This window comes from Copadichromis virginalis, linkage group LG3 (assembly GCF_057382275.1).
Source record: "Copadichromis virginalis isolate Kocher_CV1m ecotype Utaka linkage group LG3, C_Virginalis_male_GT1.1, whole genome shotgun sequence".
In the NCBI taxonomy this organism is placed as follows: Eukaryota; Metazoa; Chordata; class Actinopteri; order Cichliformes; family Cichlidae; genus Copadichromis; species Copadichromis virginalis.
In genome coordinates, this window is record NC_140620.1 from 45,463,150 (window position 1) to 45,489,017 (window position 25,868).

Here is a 25,868-nt window from a genome sequence, read left to right on the forward strand (position 1 = left end):
GCTTGAAAAAAAAAATAAATAAATAAATAAATAAAGAAGGTCATGCTATATTTGATTTTAAGAAACCTTTGATGCACTACCAAGTTCACTGCCATTTGTGGTAATGGCTTATTGATCAATGCTGGTTATCTGACTGTAGAGAAGCACCGTGCACTGTTGTGTAAACATAACCATAATCCCTGCTCTGTGTGTGCTTGACATATTTCCTCAGGTGAGGAAATATTGAGTGACCCATGGAGACTTTTGTCCTGCAAATATCTCTGGTGCGGCAGATAAGAGGGGCCCTGCACAGCGCTGTCTGTAAAACAAGACCGTAAAAATGTCTGCAGGTGGTATTGAACTAAGCGGTGAAATATTGGCTTTGTCTAATACTCAGTTTTGGGCATCTGCTACGGCCGTGAGGTGGTTTTTCCTTCTACCGCTAAGGCACAAGAGCGTTATATTTAAATCAACATTTAGCTCCAAGTAGGACATCAAAGAGCACGAGTGGGCAATTCGGAGTTGTTTCTCAATCTGCTGTGGCAAATTGGAGCCATAATCGAGCCACTTCCTCCATCCATGTCCCTCAAAAAAAAGAAAAAAAAAGGAGAAAAAGCAGAAAGAAAAAAAAAATCAAATTTATACTGGAACCCTAGCCTACAGTGCTTGAAATTGCTTTCTGCACCATGCCTAATCACTGAAAAAGGGGATGATCCAACTGAGTGTCTGTGATTTGTGTGGGAGAAGAACATTTGGATCAACTTTGGGCTGGAGCTGTGTTGGTTAATCTACTAAACATCAAAGAGGAGAAAGGAGAGGGAGGAAGTGCACAGGGGGAGGAATTTATCGTGTTGGCTTGATTGGAAATCCAGCAGGGACACTCTGGTCCCCCCCTGTAATCGTCTGTAATCTCCTGTAGGTTGTATGTGGCCTGAGAGGAGCTGAGAAGCAGCCTATTACCCACCTCCTGCCGATGGGAGGCCCTGATAATACGCCGTTTGAGGACGACGGGAAATGAGGGAAGCCGAAGAGGAAAGGAGTAATACACAGAGAGGAAAGGGGTCGTCTTTTATTTTATTTTATTTTTTAAACCCAGGCATGCATAAAGTCTGAGCTTGGAGGAACGTTGGCCTTTGTTGATAATAAATTGATCATAACTTCCTCAACAGTGAAAGATCAATATGAACTTGTCTGCAGCTTTAGAGACATCTTTCTCCCTGAGAGCTTTTCACATGCGTTTCAGTCAATGGTACTTATTCCTAGTGCATCAGAGTATTGATCAACAAGCAACTTGAAGCTGGTGAGAAAAGGGAGCAACTTACCCTTCTGGACTGAATCTCATTAACATACAGAGGCAAAAGAAACTCGCTGATTCCCTCCATGCGAATCCCATCCTGGTTCAGCTTGAGGTTTCCCATTCCATCCTGAAACAGAGTCATGATCATCAGTGACGCTGTAAGAAGCTGTGTTCATTTTCCTGATTTGATTTAAAGGGTTATAGCTTCCCAAACGTTTTTTAAAAAAGAAAAAAAAAAAGGATCCTGGCGTCGGTGAAGTACATTAGACGGAGCTCAAGCTGTTGTGTAGCAGACAGGCCGGTGGACAGGCAGCGGGGCTGAGTGACAGGGAAGAAGTAGGACATGACATCGAGGTGACAATGCCACAGACACTCAGCACTGTCAGGGTGACAGGCTGCATGCAGTGGGAGGCAAACTGAGGAGGAACAGACTAATGTGGCAGCTATGGAAGCGAATGTTGAGAAGACTCATGGAAATAAGAAAGAAATTAGATTTATGGTCCTGCTGATTTGCATGAAATAGTATTAGCTCAATATTGTATATTAATATGCAAGTTTTGGGAGTTTTCTTCTTACCAAGGTCAAAGTGGGTAGTGTTGTACTGCACTGTGATACATTCAAAGCTGCTGCTAATGTTTTGTCCACTGCATTTACATAAATGGGCACGTGTGATAAATTGGACAAAATTAAAGACACTGCTGTGGAAAATAATGGCTGCGAACAATGTCAACAGAGCTTTTTTAACCATATGGGACCTGACAGTCACTGCCACTTACACACCAGCTTTCTTTAACTGCTATCAAAACGGCTCAAGATGCTCCTCGCCACACACGGCTTAATGATTAATAACTGCAAGAGCCAGCCAACTCCTCTTTGAAAAAGGACCAACTTACATTTCAAGCAGCACGCTGTATTAGAATTTAACAGTCAAATCAGACACTTGGCATGTAATAGCAGGAAAACCATTAGAAAGGAGAGGCACGTGACATTAAAGACATCCATATTCCAGCTATTATCCATTATCTTACTCACCTTCAAGTTTTACATAAGCGCTTCTCAAACTGTGTGACTGAGCCCATAAACTCTGCAGGAAAGAGTTCACAGAGGTCAAGACGGAAAGCTGTTTTTCTCATATACTTCTATAGGACAGGAAGTCTTTCTGTAGCCACAACTATCGTGGTGGTGTTTAGATTTAAGCCATTTTGCACTGGCTTCATTGTTTTGTACCATCTTTGATACTTTTTGATGATTTGGCTACACAATGGGATGTGTCATTGAGGCTACATCCATCATTCATAAAATTAAAAAATAAAAAGTATGTGGTATGAACAAATAAACATCTTATATACATATCTATATATAAAAACAAGGAAGTTCGGGAAATCTCTCAAAAAAGTTGCTTAAAACTACTTCAACGTTCAAGTTTAACCACTAAAGCTGATTCTTCTACTCAGGAATGCAAGAAAATAACTGATTTGGTATCTTGATTAAAAAAGCAACAATGTGCTTTACTCATTTTTTCTTTTTTGGTAAAACTGTACATTTGGAAATAAATGGTGTTAACATAAAAAAGGATTTTGGTAATTACCAGCTTATTTTTGTGTGTTGCATTATTGTCCCAATACTAGTACTTAAAATTATTTAAATTGTTCATTTATTTATTTATTGCTATATTTGTTTTAATTAAGTAATTTCTTTACTTTTAATTAATTAATTAATTTTTCTCTCTGATTGTCCGGACTGTAAATATGTTCAATGCATCTTAGTTTGTGTTTTGCTATAGAAATAGAAAAATATTTTCAAAAAATTGATTCTCAAAAGAAATTTGTTCCACCTTAACTACCTTTCCACGTGTTCAGGATTTCACGTTTAAGTTTTCATTATTAATAGCACAACGTCTGGGTAACCGTAGCTGTTAATTAATGCTAGAATGAACAAAATAGGGATCGTTAATAACGAATTTGTTTCACTTGAGATTTTTTCTGCAGTAAGAAGCTAAATTTAAACTTTTCAGCTTTAAAAGTTGTCTGGCCATCTGTGTGATTGAACTTTCTGAAAAGCAGCACGTCATTGGTGGGATCTTTTGCTTCACCTGCGCGCTTTACAAAAGTCACGCCAATAAAAGTCACACTGATTTTTCAACTATCTAGCTGTACAGCTAGTCCTACCTCTCTCCACAGGTAACAGCCCAGTGGTTTGCACTTAAATTGATTCTTTGCCATCCCGTTTCAACAGAAGCTACATCAATTTTAAAAAAAATGAAATACCAAATATTGTATGAAATGAAGCATGATCCCGCAACTTCACCTCACATTTACTCGGGGGCTGATTTTGGGCTGTATATAATTCAGTAGAAATTGGACAAGGTTATGCCTAGCTGCACCACAATGAGCAGACTGAAGTGTGAGGGCAGCTTTGTAGAGATGTGTATGAACAGATTGGCCCTGAGGGATGTGTTGAAAGAGTCCATAGTGCTCAAATGGATGGAGTGAATTACAGAGGCAGAGAAAAGCAGGGAGAGCGCCATCATGCATGAGAGCAAAGAGCAGGGACAGACAGGAGAACAAAGTCAGGGGAGTTTCGGAGGTGTGTGCGGCAGTGTGGAGGTCAGACTGTGAAGTTGCTGCTGTGCTGGAAGGAGGCGGCATAGTGGGTGTGAAGAATTCAGCACACGCTGCAGTCACTTAAATAAGTAGATGGGAGGTAGGAGAAAAAGGAGGGCGTCACAAACAGCCCCAGTTCGATAATGTTCAAAGGCTAAAGGAGACCGTCAGCATCAGTGAAACAAAGGGTGATGTTCCAGAGGAGGAACTCCTGCCACAGTTAAAAGAGAAACTGTAGAGCCAAAAACAACCTGAGCTTTACCCCCTCTGCCCTCGACAGACGGGCAGAAGTTTTGGAGTTGTTTCTTTAATGCTACATATCTGCTTTATCATCCTATTTGATCCAGTCAGAGGATCCAAGATAGCACACGCACATAGCTTCACCCAGAAAAAAATTAATAAATAAATAAAAAAGGGAAAACAGCCCACATGGTTTTCAGACCAGTGACTTCAAAAAGGATTGACTCACATAATCCATTTTCCCATATTTAGAGGGGAAAAAAGCATTTTCAGAGAAACTTTATTTTTAACAATCAATGCTTTTGAGTAGTGTGCATCATCAGGCTGCCCGTGTGATGTAACCGCAGAGATATTCACACACTCAGCTTGCTGGAAACATTCAGGTTGTGACTTCTGATTTACCGGGCAGCTTTGTGGTGAGTGTTTATCCCGTCCCACTGGATTATTAATCCTAAGATTAATAGTTGACTCAAAGTCTTACGAGCTTGATTGCTAGAACTGCAATGAATCCCTGTTGGCCTTACATCATAGTGCTTAACATCATTGTTTGAACTGAGCTAATAATGTTCATCCTGGAGATTATAAATACTGAACAACTACTTTTACTGAAATTCAGAATAGAGAGTCAAATTCAGAAGCAACTGAATGTGTGATTAGGTTGTCAGAGTTATGATAGAAGCACCGTGGTGTATCTCTAGCCAAACAGAATACCTGCTAATACATTAACATAGTGAACACGCAAGACAGTCTATTACTTTTCTAATGATGGAATTATCATTGAGCAATTACTTATACTGTATTTACACAACATATTACATGTCAAACCATGTTACCACAATAAAACAAACAAACTGTACTACCACGATACTGTATCAATACAAGGATACCAAATATCGATATTTCATCAAACAATTAAATGAAAACTCTCTGGAAATACTACAAATATGAGTGATCATCTGATGCACGACCATCCAGAGATAATGTTAGCCAAAAAAACTTACATTAAATTATCTTAACTGAATTACCATCCAGCAATAGACACACTTAGCTTGACAAAGCTAATTCAGCCAAACCTAATGGCTCAGTCACATGAGTAGAAATAGGAGAGCAACATCTCCAAAAAAAGAAAAAAAGAAAAAAAAGAATCAGGTGCTGTCTGATGACTGTTTTGAATTTTTTCATATTGTGTGGCAGACTAAGTGGTTACCCAGAACATGAGGGTGTTGCACACTCAAGATCACTTTTGAGGACAGGGCGATTGCACAGGTCACCTGATAGGAGGCAACCTTTCTGCAAACAGCTGCAGTCTGACTTGGACTGACTGCAATCGCTCTGAGAGAGATTGTTGAAGGTTTGCTGTCTCATTTATAGACAGATTACCAACATGTTGCCGTCAGTCTAAATGAGTCTTTGTCAGTGAGCACAACTCCAGGGGACTCGACCCAACTGACTGCCAGCTGGTTATAGTCTGGTTATATTTCTGTGGATTTCTGTCTACGTAGACAACAACAGATATGAGATTTTTCATGATTTATTACAGTTATATTACCAATTTGACTCCATTTAATCACTCACTGATAGCAGACTGACTCTTTCTGGCAACATTTATAGCAGGTTTTAATGAAATTTGTTGTTGTGCTTGACAATCTCATTTTGCCGCAACAAAATGCAGTAATGCAGTTTTTATGTACTGGAGAAAATGAAACTTAATGTTGAGGATTTTTTCCCTTGATAGGATTGTCAATATGGCTGCTGAGTGGAAAATCTTGCTTTATTTTAAATCAAGCATTGTTGCGTGCACCAAGTGTTCAAAGTGACTTATTTTTTTAATGCAAGTTCTCCAATACCGTCTCATTTTAATAAATGATAATCAGTGGCAACTTTAAAATGTAACAGCAATGCCCTCGTGGTGCAGTTCTTAGAAGCTACTGTTATGCTTTTTTTTTTTTAATGAAACTTGCTGAGTCCTGAGAGATCTGGAGCAGCGAAGTGCATTTTCTGAAGCAACACCAACACCACTGATAAGGTCTTTCACTCATGACATAGATTGATGACAGAAGAAGGAGCAGAGGAGTGATTGTAATAGTCGAGGGGGTTTGGGGGGTTGGGAGGGGTGCTGCCATTGGGAATTTGTTGACAAAATGGTAAATTGTGTGCATTGTCCCTGAAAATGTCACGGGAGGAGCTCGCAGCTTCTGCCTGTTTGGATTTTGCTTGAGATTAACACGTTCTGCTGCCAAGGCTTTTCCTAATACTACAGAATCCAGACGAATCCAGTACACAGCACGAGATGCCCGTTATATATTTGATCCCCTATATTTGTAACCCTGCTGTCAATACTTGTTTAGTTTAGACACTAAAGCAGTCTCAATCAAATCTAACTGCTATACACTGGCTGATTTGTCTGATTTATATAATTATGTTATTACTATAAATGCTTTTCATAGGAGAGGGTTGGAACACAGCACAGACTGGAGTGTATCAGAGAGGGTAAAGACGGTAAAGCGAAGACAGTGCTGCCAACAACTTGTTAGCCTGCTCTAAGTGCAATAAAAGCTTCCAACGACTGTTAATGTGTCTGAGAGAACAAGACGCACACCACAAATGCTGTTCTGGATACAGCATTATGGTTCTCCTACTGAGTTAGCGGTCGACACCTCTGATAGGCACAGGAGGACGGGCTAAGACCAACACTTCATTTCAGTGATGCTGGATTTAATAAGAGTACAAGCCTTCCTTGCAACAATGAGCTTAATTGTGCACATCTGACAGCTCTGAAGGAGAGCCGGACAGCTTTAAGGAGAAATTCTGGACCAGTTTTCTTTACATGTTTGAGGACAGCACTAGAGATCCTATGAATATATGTATAAATATATGATCTCTAGTGCTGGTCTCAAATATCTACCTGCACATACAGAAATAAGATTTCCTCTCAGGCCACCCCAAACACAATACTGTTTTGTTTTTTTTTGTCTGATGAAATTCAGTCGGAGATTTATTTTTCCTGCAAACTTTACTCAGTCACCGTGACATTATTCTGCAAGATAATGTGGGAATTCATTTTCCCCTCAATAATGGGCACCTGTTAGGAATCAGAAGGCAGCAAAGCAGCCAAAATCATGACCGCTCCCTCTATCTACGGGAGTCCACAAATCACAGACAAGCCCTGGCTTATTCAAATACTCCTCTTCATACTTCAGATTAGAGCGGGACTGATATAGCAGCAGGCGGATATTATTGCCCAATATTATCCATTTGCTGATATATATCTACTGGGATTTTTATCAGCTGGCAAATAAACATTTAAAAATTACACAAGCAAGGTGAGAAACACTATTCCACCAATATTATGAGTCCTGGCATTGCATAGTCTGTCCACCAGAGGGCACTAACCAACTTCCTTGTAGGCATTATGTTTTTGGAAAGCCACAAACAAAAGTAGTCCACTTTGGTGACTCTGCAGCGGTCTACATAGGCCGGGTCCTTCAAAGAAAAAGCCGGAAGTGCAAGACTGAAATAGGACGGTCTAGCCTTCAGATTTGCGTCACCGCTGTCTCGGTGGAGTTTAATAAACTCAGCTGTCTGCTCCTTGCTGTCTAAAATATAACAGGACACTGCCGAAATTCTTGACCACCTCATACTTCTTTTTAATCAGTTTTCTGTTTGATGTTTATCCAGCTGTGTGAAAATACCAGAGGAACTCACCCGAGGGATTAATCAAGTTTTATTTAATCAAATCTAATCTAATAACTTTGATCTCAACCAAACCGATTTACTCAGGAACAAATAAAACACTGAAAAAAGCCAAACAATAACATTTTTAAGTTATCTGAGTGACTTACATATCATGTTTAACCTGAGTAGCGAAAGACATTGGGGGTCTGAAAACGATGAAGACGGGAGTCCGCTGTTCTAGTGACCCTTGAACCCCCAACTCGCTATCGATCTGGTGGGTAACAGACGTCTCCGAAAACATCGGAGCACTTTTGCAAATATGTGATGTCTTGATAAACCGAGCAGATATTTGAAGTTTACGCAGCTACATTCTCGCCTGAAACTATCTTAAAAGTTTATTTTGTGACCCACAAAGAATAAAAGAGTAATATTAAAACTTAGTAGCAGCTGCCATTGTTGGAAACTGGAATTGGCTGGGCCATGAAGGATACACCCGACCCACCCTTCAAATCTGGGGAAAAGGAGGAAGCATTTGTGGGCCGCATTCGTAGGAGTCTACGAATTGAGACAGCCTTTGTCGCGTCACTGTGACATAATCGGTCTACAAATGCGGCCTCAGGAGGATGCGGCCTACGTTTCGGGACACAGCTACTGTTTTCCTTAGCCTCTCTGTCATGTGGAATTCTTTTTTCCTCTTTACCGTCTCCTGCTGGGACTGATTTTTTTTTTTTAACCATGGCGTTGTAAATTTGGGTGTTATCTGCATAGAAATGGTAAACATGTCCATAAAAATAATGATGTCAGCTTCCCTAAACCACTGCTGTAGTGCGCTGCTCCTCTCTTGATCCTGGGCCTTCTGCAGCCGTATATTAAAACCACAGTGGCTAATATTGGTCTCAAACTGGCCTTTCATTTTATGCAAGACAAGCAGATAAATTCTGTAAATTCTCTAATACAACCTATAGCTACAGAAAAGGCTAACATTGTTATCTTTTTACAAAAAAACAGCTAAACATGAGAGGTTTTTGGACAAAGTTTGTGTTCTCCATTCTTTAAGCACCGTTTAAGCACCGGCACCGTTTCAAAAGTACCGGTTTGGCACTGGTATCAGATAAAATCTAAACGATACCCATCCCTAAGTGGCACAAATAATTTGTGTGGCATCTTATTGAATGCAGAACAGCTGATTGTTCTGTAAATAGTTTGAAATGGTTATTTAAAAAAAATCAAGGTAAAAGGTAAATGGATGCAAATAATAAATAACTGCAAACTTTGTTTGCAAAACTTGTGCATAGGATTTTAGATTTGACTATTTATATTTGCATTTAAAGTTATGAAATATGATTCATTAAACATGTTTTTGGTTGTTACAGTAAAAAATATAACATTTTCTACTCTGATTTTGTTTTTTTGTCTAATTTTAGATCAATTGTGTTAATACAGTATGTCAAAATGAAAACACAACTGAGGTTGTGCTGAAAAGGATGATACCAAACAAGGCACAGGGTCACCTGCTCACTCACTGAGCTAAACTGGCTCCCTTTAAAACACATCTTAAAACTCATCTTTGTTCCTTGGTATTTAAATCAGAATGGTGTTTTCTTACCTTATATTTATTATTTAGTTGCGGGAAGCTTATTGTTTTTTGTTGATGAGTGAGTACACGGGTGGGATTTAATAAGTTTTCTTCGTCCCACTCCTTTTCAGGTAATTTTTGTTTTTGTTTTGTGCACTTTATGTTCAATATATGTATTTTGTTGTGCCTGAAATGAACAAATAAATGAATGAATGAATGAATGAATTATTAATATTATTGGTAAGGGTTTTTTTGTTTCACTGACTTTTTGAGAGTGTACTGCTCCTTTGTATGAGACCTTGTCAAACTTGTGTTTTCAATAAAAAGTGCTCTATAAATAAACTGGATTGGAAAGATTGGAAAGAACCAGCTGATCTGGGCACAGTAATCCACGAGTTGTTGTGACAATAAAACAAGATCATTTTTAAACAGCAGTCATGTTATCTTAGTAAGAATTCACAAATAAATACATGTAACAAATGTTATTAAAAAAATCTGTTTATGTTTTTTGTGCCTGCAAGAAAAATAATTACTGGCCCAAATCAACTTTTTAAATCACCAAATATTAACATCAGTCAGAATCTATTCATATGTCGACTTTAATGATGAGATCATAGGCTTCCTTCTGATAACTCAAAGTGTGTGTTTGCCGTGCTGTACTCACCACTGAGAAGTTCATAACCTTTATGATCCAGACGGTGAGGGCCAGGTTAACTATCATGGTGACCAGGAGCAGTAGCAGGAAGAAATAAAGGCATCTTTTTCTCCACCCGTATAAACCCACCGGGTACACGGCATCGCAGCCTGGTCGTTGGAGGTGCAGGGACTGGGATGCAAGAATAAACTGCTCCTGGGTAATCTGGAAAACAAACCAAAAAAAAAAAACTGTGTGTTAGTCGGCTGTCAAGGATATATTCACTCCGCACAGAAGCAATCCCATATTCTAAGTGGTTATTACCTTGCAAGTGCCGCTAAAATGACTCTATGCTGAGGCACGGCTGTGTTATTTTACAATTTTTTTTAAAGTAGTGCCACTACGCAAAAAAACAAAAGATGAAAGCATGGCATGAATATCAGCTAGGGTATTACCTGGCATCTTAGACCACAGTTACAGATTTCTACTGAGAAAATTGCAAATAGCCAATTTATTTATTGGTTGTTTGCAATGTGCATAAACCTGGAAACACAAGCAAAGTAGCCCAGTGATTAATCAAGCTGTGTCCAAAAGACAAAGTCATTTTCTGACTTAATTTTATTAAAAAACAACAACATAAGAAACCAAATCAAAGCCTTAAAAGGTTGTGCATTTCATCCCACTGAAGGAAAGAGGGATCGTCTGTCAACATTCATTGATCAGAAGAAAAGCCATCAGTTGTCGGAGTAACTGGCCCCGAAGTGGAAAAGCTCTTAAACAGCATACACTGCAAGTCAATGAGCATAAATCTACAGCCAAAACTAGATACTAACGAGCTAATCATAGTGATTAATGTAAGCTACACTCTGGAAAACAAGGTCCTTGACCTTTCTCTTCTTCTTGTATTTACGTTCTTTAAAAATCAAACTTCATTTGTACCGGCTTAATAACGTGTCACAGCTTTGTTTTCACTGCTAATTACTTGTTGACATTTTGTCATTCCAGTACTTGGAAAAGAAAGTCACTGAGAGCAACGGCTTCCTGCAGATGACCTGTGCAGCATTCGCCTCGGGCTGAGAACTTCACAATGTTACTACCCATCAACCTTTCAGTGGAAAATATTTCACATGGCTGGCTTTATGGAGCTACATCCAGCACAAGATGTGAAACACACTGCGACGGTTGCCACAGGCAGTCAGCACACGACTTAAGTATAGGAGTTCTGCCCAGACTATTTTATTTTCAATTATTTTTTTTTTCAATTAATTTGACTTCCAATGATTATGAGAACGAGATAATCGAGAGGAAAATGGTCATTGTGCCATTTTCAGCTTCTCGGCGATGTTCTCGTTTTGCATCGTTGTAAATCCAGCCCACCTAAATTAACGTTTGAGAAAACACACTGTTAACAACCAAGTAAAATACTTGTGACATCGGCACAGACCAACATAATGCACGAAGCCCTGCTGATCAGTATGCAACTTAGAAACTCCCTCTGATTTTTACAACCAATTACTGTGATGAATGATTCATCTATTAAGTGTGTTTTGACAGTGACCATGGGTCAACTCCAGCCTCAAGTCAACACAAGATAAGAATTTATACCTTCAAATCAATATTACAGATTATCTTTTTTTTAAAGCTAAATCATCTGGATTTTGTTGGTCATGGGTAGCTGTGCCCAGCAGCTATCTGCAAACACTCACCTATGGTTACAAAAACAAAAATGTGCCAGCCAGTGCACCAACTCTGAGGCTTCAAATCGTGTGGCCAGAAAGTCAAAAGGTGATAGCCATCTTTTATGTACAGTCTAAGGTAAATTAGCATAAGTAATAGGGCTGTGCCGACTCGATATTTGGACTGGATATCGGCCTGATATAGACCCAAAAAGATGGAGCCCATATCAATTCAATTCAGTCTTATTTATACAGCACCAAATCACAACAACAGTCGCCTCAAGGCGCTTTATTTTGTAAGGTAATCTCTCTGACAATCATCCGGTGTCAGTCCCCTCAGTTCACTTCTCTGTTGGAGTTGGAGGTGTTTCACTGTAGCTACACCAACAGCTTCTGTCTGTATGTTTGCAAAACTGTTTCACGTAAGAACAAACTGTGGTTAAAGTGAGCCATCATGGGTGAAAAGATCAGATGTGGCTTTCTCTCTTTCTCTCACTCACTCTCACTTTGTTCAGAGAGTTTGTCCAAGACGTTAGAAGGACGCTGCTTTAAGCTCTCATTATACTTGTGATAAAGTAACGTGTTGTCAATGCCATTAAATAATATTTCACTTCAGCTGTCTCCTGTCAGCTCCGTAGCTGTTTGACAATGAAGCAGTAGCATTCACTTTGTGATTTTTAAAGTCAGTCCGATGCAAATAAATCAGATGCATAACACAAGTACATTGCTGTTCCATTGTATTTATCTTGTTGATATCAACCAAAAATTCTGGAAATTTCTTGGATGTATTTTTTTCTTAAACTTTATGTTACAAAGTTTGAAAGGATCTTTAAAGTTGAGTCTGATGTTTCTTTACACATATAACAATGATTCTCGGTCTCTGTTGTTCAGTTATGGTCACCCATTATTAATTTAACACTGGTATCGGCTCAGTTCCTGTTATCAGCAGATACACACAGTCGAGGTATCACTATGGAACTAGAAGAAAGCCGGATCAGGCCATCTTTAATAAGTAAAAGGCTAAAAAGGCGAGCTCTTCTCTCTACATCATTAAAGCTGCCTCCTTTTGGAGATTCAAACCACGCCAAAGCGATAACTTAAGCTACAGGCATGTTTAGCACTGCGGAGACACTGAAGTGTCCTGAGCCACTGCTCATCACTTTGTATTTGGTGGGAAAATAGTAAATAGCCTTCAGACATTTATTGAAATATTTGCAAACATACATGGAAATACAGTAAAAACAATTTCTAAAGTCAATAACGTGTAAGGTCACCTTTATTCTTCAACACAGCCTGAACTGTCTTCGGCAAGAAACTTTTACACAATGGAGCAAAAATCTCACTGCGCTTGTTTCCAACACCACTGAGCCTCCACCGTTTTCTGCAGACGTGGAAATGTCCAAATGTCCACAGAAAAACTTTGAAAGACCATTGGAAAGCCTGTAGGACTATTGCTCAAGACCAATTTTAAAAGGGAAGCAAATTATAAAGAAATCAAGGGCGTCTAAAGAATTTTGAACAATGCCGTATGTCTACACTCAGTCATCACAGATCGTTATCTTAAAAGATCTGAACATGTGCTCAGGGGGGTTAAAGCCCTGCTAGAGTCCCTTCAGATCTTCATTTTGCTCTGTTCTGTCTGTCCTGTACAAATAGGCACCAGCAGATCTTAAAATCACTTCAATAAGCTTTTGGCTTCGTGGACAGTGATGGCCCTCTACACACTATGACTTCAAAGCTTTACGCTGATTTCTTACTAACATTTGTTTTTCTTTTTTCTACAATATGCCAGCATTTAGGGGTCTTAACTGTGAGATGGAACAATGTCCAATGAGGCACTGTTAGTGTGTAACGTTAAAAACAACTAAAAATAAATAAAAATACACTTTTCTTTCATTTTTTTTTTAATGCAGTCTGCTGAACCCAAAATAACAAAACATGACAGAGAATTTAGTGCTCCACTTCACCCCATCCACATAACACAGCTTAAATTCCGATGCTCATTTCTGTGTTTTTCCATCCACTCCACATCAATCAAAACAGGATAAACTGGAATTTGATTGAAGGGTCGATTTTGCGCCATCAAAGTGCCTCACCACTCTGCCTGAATAACTAGGTGCCTGCCAGCCACGAAGAAGCTGCGACATGGGAGCTCTGATCTGAGATCAGAGAAGATGATGTCTGTCAAGTGCGGCTGTCCGAATGAGGGCGAGCAGTCGCTGTTCTTCAGCAGATCGTGACCGCTGGCTGACAGCGTGAAACTCTCGATCACAGGGTGCAAGGTTGGCTGAGCTCTCAGCTGCTCTGCTCAGCTGTAGCTGGCCTGAATTTATACTAAGTTTGCCATGCCACTCACTCACATAGATATACATGAAGAAAAGATACCAGCCCATACAATCCAAGATAAAACGTCCGTTTTATTATGTCAATTTTGTTCTTTTCTACTTTTTTTTTTAGACCAACAAAGCAGAAACTATAAATTTATCAAAGCAGTATGAAATGCTTTAATTCCATTACACACACATCCATAACTGACACACCTGTGCACAGTTCCCCTCTGAGAGACCCCCAGATGTGTAATGCATGCACAAGTAAAGCCATGCCCCACATGCTTTATTCACACTCAGCATGCCATTAGCATAATGTAACAAAAAATAATTTCCCCCAGGGATCAATAAAGTATTCTGATTCTGATTCTGATAAGACACTTATGGCAGGCATCATTAGCTTGTATGTGTTTCCCCCCCCCTGACAGGCTTTCATTAGCTGTGGCAGAACGGGCAAAGACTCTCAGCAGGGTAAAGACTTTTTCCAAGAAGAACTCAACTACTTTGCCAAGGTTTGAGCACGGTAAAGCAGAATATATATATATATATATATGGTTGCAGACGTCTTACTTATAGAGGGAGTCTTATAGAGGGAGGGAACAATATCTGTTTTAACAGTCAGGCCAGAGTCGCAGTCTGTGAAGGTATTGTGTTGTTGCAACAAATCAATATCTCTTACAAGGGTGAGCGGTTGATGAATTTTAGTCATTATAAAAGCAGAGACACTGAAGGTGTTTTTGTACAACTGTGCAGCATTGCATCATCAGGCAGTGTGTGGAGTGGTGGTAAAAGGTTGGTGCTAGAAATAGACACAACCTTCGGGCTGCGGATGAGTTCATGGAAACGCCTGCATTTTTCTTTCTTTTTTCAGATTCTTTACTCCACAACTCCAACTCGTGACTTCATTGAAGAATGTGATATTCAAAAGACCAAGGGGACAAAACATGAATTAATCTTATAGCTTTCCTGCACTGAGGGGCAACCTATCACATCATGTATACACTATAACTATTCTGTAATATTTTATATATACACACACACGTAAATGGGACCTCTACTGCTCATTCCTTGCTCCATATTTTTATTCTTGAACTCTACTAGAGAGTTTTCATGACTCACACTTATCCTTCTTTATCTTATACCAGGCCTTCGTGCAGCTCCCCAGTTTATCCTCTGTGTGTAAAAAGTGTTTTTTTTCCCTTCCCTTCTCCCCTCCCCTTCATGCCAACTTTCTTCCCACTGGATGTCCCTTTTAAAGAGAAGGTTTCATCAGCAGCAGGTGGGTGGGGCTTTTGTGCTCACAGCCAGAGCTGTGAGCATGACCGTATTCGGAATATCTTTTATCACTGACATCATGCAGAGCCAAGAATAGGAAAAAATGGTCAGTGTGAGCATTTAAGAGAGGACTGTGAACATAGGTTTTATACTACATGGCAAATATGGCCATTTATTTCAGTGGATTGAGGTATTTGATGTTATGGGAATGAAGGAGGTGCTTGGTGGCATATCAAATGACATTACCAGAATACATGTTTCTAATGCTAGCAAAATATTCCTGCCTAAACCACAACAAATACTCAGTCAGCACAAACTGCAGGCCCACCTGTAAGCCAAGGGACGGGGCACAGCGGGGCATTTAAACAGCGTGCAGAGAGAGAAAGAACAGATAATAAACTGGTAGTTAAATCCAAAATTAAGTCCACAACAGTTCGCCTGTCTCAACTGCTTCACTCAACACTTAATAGCCTAACTGCACTTGTGTGAGTGACTCAGTCTGACTCTCAATGTTTGCTGTGGGAGGCAAGTCTCTTCCTAGTGAGTACGAGAAGTTTCAGTGAGAGGAGGGAGTGAATGCTGTTAGGAGCAGTCACCTTCTTCTACTGGAGTGTGTCAATAAGCTGAGGATGCACTGGTTACTGAAAGATGCAATAAACTGGTGAGTAACCATCGCCTGTTTACAATATTAATCAGTTTTTGTTTACAACACTTAACAACACTATTTTTAACTATGATAGTTGACACTGGTAAGTCACAAACCCACAGACAGTCCCAAACCTAGGTCACCAATGCAATTCATCCACATGATGCTAATCAGCCAGTCATGTCACTTCATTGAAAATGTCTGTGTGCGCAGGTGCGTAAACAGAAAAGTCTGTGACGAGATGAGATGCAGACGTGCCAAGAAGTAAGTGAGGGAAACAGAAAGAGAGAAAAGAGCTGCTGTCAGTGTTTCCTGAGCTTGGTTACATGTGAAATGTTGTTAATGAAAAAGAATGAAAGGGGAAACTCAAACTACTTTCTTTTGTTAATTTAAGGACTTGAGAAAACTTTCTCAAAAGCCCTTTTGAAATGTAAAAGAAGAAGTTTTATTTTTTTATTTGATAGCCCTCTAGCCCATATTGAGAATAAATATTATTGAAATACTGAATTGAATCTGCCACCGCTTTGGTTTATTGCAGCCAGAAGTTAACATGGTTTCATTCATAAATTGGCATTTTCGCTCATGGAAAATGCAGCGTTTTCAAAACGCTCTCGAAATGCATACATTTGAAAACGGTGCTTTCACGTCGCAGTGTGGACAGCGAAAACTGAGACTTTCTAAAATGATGATGCAGTCATGTGACCAATTAAACTAAGATAGCGGAGGGCATTATACAGCAGCTGTTTTGTTTGCTCTCAATTTTGACAGCCCTATTAAAGATTAATATCAGTCTGTACATGCTCCACATAGCTTTTCTTCAAATTCTTTAATTCTCACTCGCTTTTGCAACTTTGTACTTTTCAATCAATCAATCAATCTTTATTTATAAAGCACTTTTCATACAGAGAAAATGTAGCACAAAGTGCTTTACATAGTTAAAAGCAGCCCACCCCACCCTCCAACTCACTCCCCACACTCTCAATACACATATATCCCCCCACCCACACACACATACACACACGCGCACACTTAAAGAGTAAAAATTGGGCTGGGCTCGCATGAGCCAAGTGAGGAAACACTATAACAGGGAGCCGTCTGCACCGGGAGCCGGTCACAGACCGCAGCCTCCAGGCTGGGCACACAGCAGGAGGGAGGCAAAGGAGCCCCCCAGCCAGGCTGAGAGGACCCCAGAGACCCAGCAGCCACGGTCAATAACAGCCCCGGTGCAGAGAGCGCCCTCCGAGGAAACACTGGAGATATGACGCAATACAATATATATAGGGTAAAATGATAAAATAAATAAGAACAGGATACAATATAAATATAAATAGAATAAGAAGATTAAAAAATGAATAAGAATAAAATCAAACAAATATTAGGTAAATCCTAAATTAATAATAGAATAACAGGATAGAATAAATAAGCATAAAATAAATAAATTTTGTGTTACTCGCAGCAACAACTCCACCTCATTGTTAGTCCATTTATTTATTTATTTATTTATTTATTTTTTGATTTATTGATTAGCATTCAAATTCAAATCTCAGTGAAAACAGTGAAAAAACAAACAAACAGTGAAAACAGAACAAAAATCTACCATAAAGAAAGAAAGCATGAGACAAGGCTAATCAAAAGGTATTGGCTGAAGCATTTGCTTATTACGCCAACCCTTTTCACAAAATATCTTTTTGTATGCAGCTCCTGTACACAGGGCTTGAAGAAAATAATAAAACAAAGCAAAAACCAAACAAACAAACAAAAAAAAAAACAAAGAAAAAAAAACTTTCCACCTTAGATAAGTAACTATATCAAAGCAAAAGAATCAAGAGGTTGTTGTTGTTTTTTCTCCTTTTTGCTCTTTTCATTCTTGATTTATATATTTTTCTAATACTCTATTTTTAAACATGTTTTTAAACAAGGAAAATGAACTACACCTTTTTAAATCACTGTCATAACTATTCCACAGGTTAACTCCTCTAACAGAAACACATCTCTGCTTTATATTTGTCCTTATCTTGTTTTTTTTAAAGAAATCTGTTCCCCTTAAGTCATATTGACTTTCTCTGACTTTGAACAGCTTCTGAGTACTGGGGCAAAGCAAGTTATTTTGTGCTTCATACATTATCTGTGCCATTTTATATTCAACTAAATCATAAAATTTCAGGGTATTCAGATTAATAAACAAAATGTTAGTTGGTTCTATATAGTTTGATTGGTTTATAATTCTTATAGCTCTTTTTTGTAACTTGAAAATATGAAGAGTGTTCGTTTTATATGCATTACCCCATATCTCCAGACAGTAAGTCATATATGGAAGCAACAGAGTACAATAGAGTGTGTATAATGATTTTTTGTTCAGGACATGCTTTGTTTTATAGAGAATAGCAATGGTTTTTGACATTTTTGTTTTCACATGGTTTATATGAGACTTCCAACTCAGCTTATCATCAATTATCACTCCATGAAATTTATTTTCGTACACTCTTTCAATTTCAATTCCATTAACCCTTATTTTAGATACATTTTTCATTTGTCTAGTGCCAAAAATAATCAATTTTGTTTTCTTTATATTTAATGATAACTTATTTACATCAAACCAGTTTTTTAATATATTTAACTCCTTTTCCGCTGTAGTCAGAAGCTGTTCTAAGTTTTTACCTGAGCAGTACAGAGTGGTATCATCAGCAAACAATACACATTTTAACAGTTTGGAAACACTACATATGTCATTTATATATAATATAAATAATTTAGGGCCCAGCACAGAGCCCTGAGGAACGCCACAAGTTACCTTCAACTGCTTAGATTTTACATTATTGAATTCGACATATTGATATCTGTCATCCAGGTAACTTTTCATCCACTTGTATGCTATCCCTCTTATGCCATATCTCTCTAGTTTATTCATTAATATAGAATGATCAATTGTATCAAACGCCTTTTTTAAGTCTATAAAAACACCAACAGTATATTTAAAAAACTCGGTGCTTTTGCTCAACATTTTGCCGCGACGTTTCAAAGAGCCGGAAAGTAAATAAACGGCAGACAGAAATGCGTTTCGCGCATGCGCAGTACTAGAACGTAAGCATTTTCGGCCATTTCAATGTGGACGCACAACTCTGGCTGAAAACGCTAGGGGGACGTGGAGCGTTTTCCGACAAAAACGCCGTTTTTTCAAATCTATTCGGGCTAGTGTGGACGTAACCTTTGCCAAGCCAATTCTGGTCCCCGGGCCTTATGTTTGACACGCCTGACCAAGAGAAACTGCAATTTCTGCCACTTCCATGTTGGCACCATTATTTTGCTCTGGAAAAAAAAACAACCTTTAGAGCAGTTTGAAGTCATACTTCAGACTGAGCCCAGCATCCACCATTGTCACCCTATGTAGTACAATAAACCCCCTTTTCTATGTTGACAGCTCATTCAATAATTAAAATGGCCATTAACTGCTGTGATGGATCCTTTAAAAAAAAAAAAAAAAAAGCCATTCAAACATAGGACAGCTAAGCCTTGAAGAAAATACTAATACCTGCAAATAGCAGCATACCTCGCTGCAAACACGGCATCTAAAAGAAGACTCCCACAAGCTTTCTGCTGTTAAACAACCTAATCCACTCTTCAAGTGATTGTTTCCATGGATGGATAGTTTGGGTCACATCTGCTGGTGCTGGCAGATGTCTCACAAATGGATGTTGCGACTTAGCAGCAAATACAAATGACCCATATCGCTGGCCTAGAAATGTCAGTGATTCCAATTTAACCAGCAATACAGCTGAGGGACAAGAACACTATGAGAGGTGCTTACACAGAGGCATAAAATCAACTCTCTGTGTAGTCATGCAAGTCATTTTCACAGCCACAACTTTTCACAACACTGGAAGATGTTTACACAAAACTGACCTGAGCTACTGAACCCTCAAAATTATCATGAGATCTTTACACAACTGGTATCCAAGAGGACCTATCAACATTAATAACTCCAAGAAAAAAAAAAAAAACTATTTCCAACCAATCTTTTAGCCTACAGCCATGGCCCTGCTGGACACTTTTAGTCTATTTTCAATCCACTGTTGCTAGGGGAAACTTCAGCACTTGTAATTTCTATGGCAACCCACTGTTCCCAATGCTAGCAGATCCTGTGATTTCTTTGCAAGGGTTTTTAATGCATATATTACCCTGGTCCACTCTTGCCTCCTAAAGCTTGGTTATTCATAGAGCTAATGGAGGAGTGCATAGTGGCTGGCACTTTGTCAATTTGTCATTTCAGCATGCTGGTCACAGCTGACGCTCACAAACACGCACGCCTGGACCGATGAAGATGTCCAATTGCATCAAAGTGTAAGAAACAACAGTGACTTTTAAGAAGAAAACACTGATAACAAATAGAACTGCTCTAATTCTCAGTTTTTTAATGATGGGCCCAGAATATCACAAGTTGTGCAATTAGAAAGAAGGTAAAAGTAGAGCCGAAACGGGGCATTTAAGCCCCTCATTGACATTTGGTGATTTAGAAATCTATTTTAATATATTTTTTCTTTCGGACAAAGCAAATCTCTGACATTTGTTAGGTGCAGTTATTTATGAGTCCTTAGTAAGAGAAAACTATAAACTTTAATGTTTTATTGTACCAACAAGTTGTGGATTACTCGTTTACTCTTGCCCAACTCCACTCGGATGTTGTGTTTGTGTTGTTTCAAACACGTGTTGACAACAGAGAAATTGCAGAGTGACCTCTAGTGGAAAAAGCAGGCAACATCAACACTGATACCATTGTTGAAGGGTGTTTCCTCCATCTCTTCTTTACTTTTCTAAACTTTAATTTATGAGCTGTTATAGAAACTGATACCGATACATCTAGCTAATAGCTAATATCAGTTGATACATAGGTTGGGTTTAAGCAAAAACTACTGAAGATTTAAGTCTACATTTTAGGCAAACCCAGATATCTTAATGGCCATTCAAGTGCATTTGGCAATTCATCAAAGTATTTTCTTTCTACATCTAGTTTATATGCCTGCTTCTACATCCACTTCAAAGCCTCTTGATTCTGTGTTGGAATTACGACTTGTTTAAAAGTCTGTACTACAAAGGCCACCTGTTTACCTGCTGACACTATTCACTGGCAACCATAAGACAGGATAATCACCAGAAACCCCACGATGCAATATTACTCAGATTTTTAGTACTGCAACGACATATATTGTGATTTATAACAATTTTCCACTCTAAATTATGTGCTTAAACTTAATCTTTGCCAATATATGCTGTATCCACTGAGATAAAGTTGTTGATTTTTTAATTATTAATTGTATTTTTTTTTTTTTTTTTACTGAAAAATTAGATCAAAAATACAATTCCTGTTATCACGTACAGTGGGGCAAAAAAGTATTTAGTCAGCCACCGATTGTGCAAGTTCCCCCACTTAAAATGATGACAGAGGTCAGTAATTTGCACCAGAGGTACACTTCAACTGTGAGAGACAGAATGTGAAAAAAAAATCCATGAATCCACATGGTAGGATTTGTAAAGAATTTATTCGTAAATCAGGGTGGCAAATAAGTATTTGGTCACCTCAAACAAGGAAAATCTCTGGCTCTCACAGACCTGTAACGTCTTCTGTAAGAAGCTTTTCTGTCCCCCACTCGTTACCTGTATGAATGGCACCTGTTTGAACTCATCATCTGTATAAAAGACACCTGTCCACAGCCTCAAACAGTCAGACTCCAAACTCCGCCATGGCCAAGACCAAAGAGCTTTCGAAGGACACCAGGAAAAGTATTGTAGACCTGCACCAGACTGGGAAGAGTGAATCTACAATAGGCAAGCAGCTTGGTGTGAAAAAATCAACTGTGGGAGCAATCATCAGAAAATGGAAGACATACAGGACCACTGATAATCTCCCTCGATCTGGGGCTCCACGCAAGATCTCATCCCGTGGGGTCAAAATGATCATGAGAACGGTGAGCAAAGATCCGAGAACCACACGGGGGGACCTGGTGAATGACCTGCAGAGAGCTGGGACCAAAGTAACAAAGGTCACCATCAGTAACACACTACAACGGCAGGGAATCAAATCCCGCAGTGCCAGACGTGTTCCGCTGCTGAAGCCAGTGCATGTCCAGGCCCGTCTGAAGTTTGCCAGAGAGCACATGGATGATACAGCAGAGGATTGGGAGAATGTCATGTGGTCAGATGAAACCAAAGTAGAACTTTTTGGTATAAACTCAACTCGTCGTGTTTGGAGGAAGAAGAATACTGAGTTGCATCCCAAGAACACCATACCTACTGTGAAGCATGGGGGTGGAAACATCATGCTATGGGGCTGTTTTTCTGCCAAGGGGACAGGACGACTGATCCGTGTTAAGGACAGAATGAATGGGGCCATGTATCGTGAGATTTTGAGCCAAAACCTCCTTCCATCAGTGAGAACTTTGAAGATGAAACGAGGCTGGGTCTTCCAACATGACAATGATCCAAAACACACCGCCCGGGCAACAAAGGAGTGGCTCCGTAAGAAGCATTTGAAAGTCCTGGAGTGGCCTAGCCAGTCTCCAGACCTCAACCCCATAGAAAATCTGTGGCGGGAGTTGAAAGTCCGTGTTGCTCGGCGACAGCCCCAAAACATCACTGCTCTCGAGAAGATCTGCATGGAGGAATGGGCCAAAATACCAGCTACTGTGTGTGCAAACCTGGTAAAGACCTATAGTAAACGTTTGACCTCTGTTATTGCCAACAAAGGTTATGTTACAAAGTATTGAGTTGTATTTTTGTTATTGACCAAATACTTATTTTCCACCCTGATTTACGAATAAATTCTTTACAAATCCTACCATGTGGATTCATGGATTTTTTTTTCACATTCTGTCTCTCACAGTTGAAGTGTACCTCTGGTGCAAATTACTGACCTCTGTCATCATTTTAGGTGGGGGAACTTGCACAATCGGTGGCTGACTAAATACTTTTTTGCCCCACTGTATATCAGTCTGTGATTGACTGGGGGTCAAGCTGGCAATTACATGCAGCCTTTTTCTAATAACACAACAATTAACTGTGATAAAGCACCAAACATCACATATACGTAAACTCACAATTAACTATGACATTTGCCCTCATCAGCCTTCCTGTTCTACAGGAATATAACCAGAGTACAAGCAGCTGGCAACGAGCTGAGTCCCCTCAGGTTGTGCTCATCGACAAAGACTCTTTCAGACTGATGGCAATCTGTTTGTAAATTAGACAACAGTTATTTGCAACCCTTTGACAATCTGAGAGTGACTGCAGTCAGTCCAAGTCAGACTGTGACTGCCTGCAGACAAGCTGTCTCCTATCAGGCGACCTGTGCCATCACCCTGTCATCAAAAGCGGTCACAATTGAAATTCAATACAATCACCAGGCAGACACTGGTTCTTGTTTTTAGATGTAGATGAACGATGATGCCTTCCTATTTTTACTGGTGCAACTCCTCCATCAGCTTTGTCTGAATTAGGCAGCTTTGTCAAACTAAGTGTACCCAGTGTTGGACGGATTTTCGGTTGAGCCAATTTAATGTAATTTTGCTCAGCTAACATTATAACAGGATGGTGGTGCATGGGATGATCCCTCTAGTTCGTATTATTCCCAGAGGATTTTAATTTATTTAATAAATATTTTAAATTTGGTCACCCTGTATCGACACATAATCACCATGCAACATGTCACAACACTATATGCTGTATCGATCCCCCACGCGCAACAACTACTCTTGTACGTGTGTAAATTTGTGATGAAGCATGTGTCGTTATAATATGTTGCACAGAGGTCATTCTTAAAAAAGAGATCACACGAATTTAAATAAAGGATTTATTATTATTATTATTGTTAATAATAATAATAATAATAATAATAATAATGACCTTTTAAATTTTGCACAGGTCACAAGAACTGCTTTAAAGTAAAAATAATCTGACCATTGTTGAGTATTCATGTAGTTTAACCAAAATGAGACTCGAAGCTTTAGAGTCTTCTGAAAATAAACAATTAAGCTTTACACCACTGACAACAACCATACGTTTGTGTTCACAATTGCAGGTCTGAGAATGATTTTAATCTGACGGCTAAAATCTGTAGGTACCGATTTGTATTTGTATGTAATTTAACAGAGCTATCAGTGCTGAAATCATCGAAATATGTTCTACAGCACTCAAGACAAATGTCAACGAATTATCGTGAACAGGTGGGTCTGAAATCCTCTCAGATGGTTTACCATCTACAACCTGTTTTACATGCAGGTTCTATTCATAGGAAGTAAACGCCTACACAGAAACTAGCTTCTCTGAGGTACAAAAGGCCAAAAAGCTGCTATCTCTGTAGATGAAACAGTGTGCTGGAAACATCCGCGTGGATTTGTTGCACAACCAAAGTTATCCTTGCACATGCCTCTTCATCAATCCCATTTAAGTTTGTGCTGAGATCTGAATCTGTCACTTTACTTTTCGCCTCGAGGGTGGGACTAGGTCCTGCTTTCACTACAGACCTTAAAGCTGGATCCAAAGCCAGCAATTACCCAGCAGTCCCTTCCCACTGCTGGCGTGCCTCATCTTCAGCAATTAGCACAGAGGGTGATACTCTACACGCTGCTTTGATCAAATGCACGACATGCTGCAGAGGCAGCAAAATACAGCTGAGAAGCCCCTAATGAAAGAAAATGAGACATTATTAATGCTTGATAATGTTAATCAGCAAATCGGCGAGCGCTCTCTCGCTCAGCGGTGCCACTGGAGTCCCACAGGGCTGCCTCAGCTGGAGGTAAGAAAACATTTGAGACGCACTAATGACTGGAAAGCTCGTACGCGTCCATCCCGCGTGCGAGCGCTGCACAATCGCTGAGGCAGCAGCACGGAAAATAGATGGACACGATCTAGCTCCAAGTCTGACACACAGTATTAAAGCACCTATTTATTTCAGTTCTTTGGGCTTTTATTTTGACAGAAAGTTCAATCAAAAGGGTCGCACAGTTGAGCCTGAATACACGACTGTAAGCGGGAAAGCCAATTACGCTCCTCAAAGCCAAGCTCGCCGCATCGACGTTACTCTCTCACATTTTGTTGATGTGACAATCAAGCACTTGGGTGCGAGGGGTGGGTAGGGTGGTGCTGCTGTCAATAGTCATTCCACTTGTACGCGAAATCCAATTTTTGCAGCTCCTTCATCTCTGCAGGAGATACAATAGTTTGTCAGTGGGTTCATCTTCTGCGGTTTGGTTGCCCTTTCTAGGCAAATCGATGGACGGGCGCGCGCTTCCTTAAAAAGTCAAAGCAACAAGGTAACTCTACTGTAAGTACGAGACCAGCGGGGATCAAAGATCTCCAATAAGCCCAGCGCAACAAAAGGTCGCAGCTGTTCAGTCGGAGCACTCACAGGCACCAAGAGTGAGCATCACATCACAGGCTGTTTGAAGATGCCATTTGGGTGGGGGGCTGGGGGCGAGTTTCCTTTCTGCTTTTGAAGACACTTCCCTCAAATGGCAAATTGCCTGCACTTATACAGAGCCTTTGAGAGGTAGATGGGTTCTTACAGAGTGTTTTCACAATGTGTTTTCCTTGCGCACACAAACGGCAGCTGCCTCGGGGAGCAATTTGGGCCTTACTCAAGGACGCTGTGGCAACATGGGCAGGCCGGCCGTGGCTCACCTATCATGTGGCCGACGATACCTTCTGACCCTCGCATCGTTAATTACAGTCGAGAGCTGGTGTGAAGTCTCTTCAGCAGCTCTGGGGAGGTTGGAACGTGGTAGTGATGGTGTGCGAGACAGTCGACAAACTGCTGATGTAAACAGGCACACACTTCTCCACAGTAAACTAGCTTTCCCTGCTAATCCCTGGCAAATCCTTCGAGAGCCAACGGGGCCATTTTGGACAGCACCCCGTAGTCATCATTTGCATTCATCAGAGGAACGCACTG

The 25,868-nt window shown here is 39.8% G+C and overlaps 1 protein-coding gene across 3 annotated transcripts in view; it reads right to left on the bottom strand.

Moving 5' to 3' along the window:
• Positions 1-25,868, bottom strand: part of LOC146714992 (zeta-sarcoglycan-like) — a 58,904-nt gene that overhangs the window by 30,101 nt on the left and 2,935 nt on the right. For all 3 annotated transcript variants that reach the window (XM_085451343.1, XM_085451345.1, XM_085451344.1), the window contains 2 exons: positions 10,035-10,229; positions 1,302-1,403 (listed from right to left, as the gene is read on the bottom strand). In XM_085451343.1, the coding sequence (XP_085307469.1) occupies positions 1,302-1,403; positions 10,035-10,229 (297 nt within the window). The remainder of the gene's footprint in view (positions 1-1,301; positions 1,404-10,034; positions 10,230-25,868) is intronic.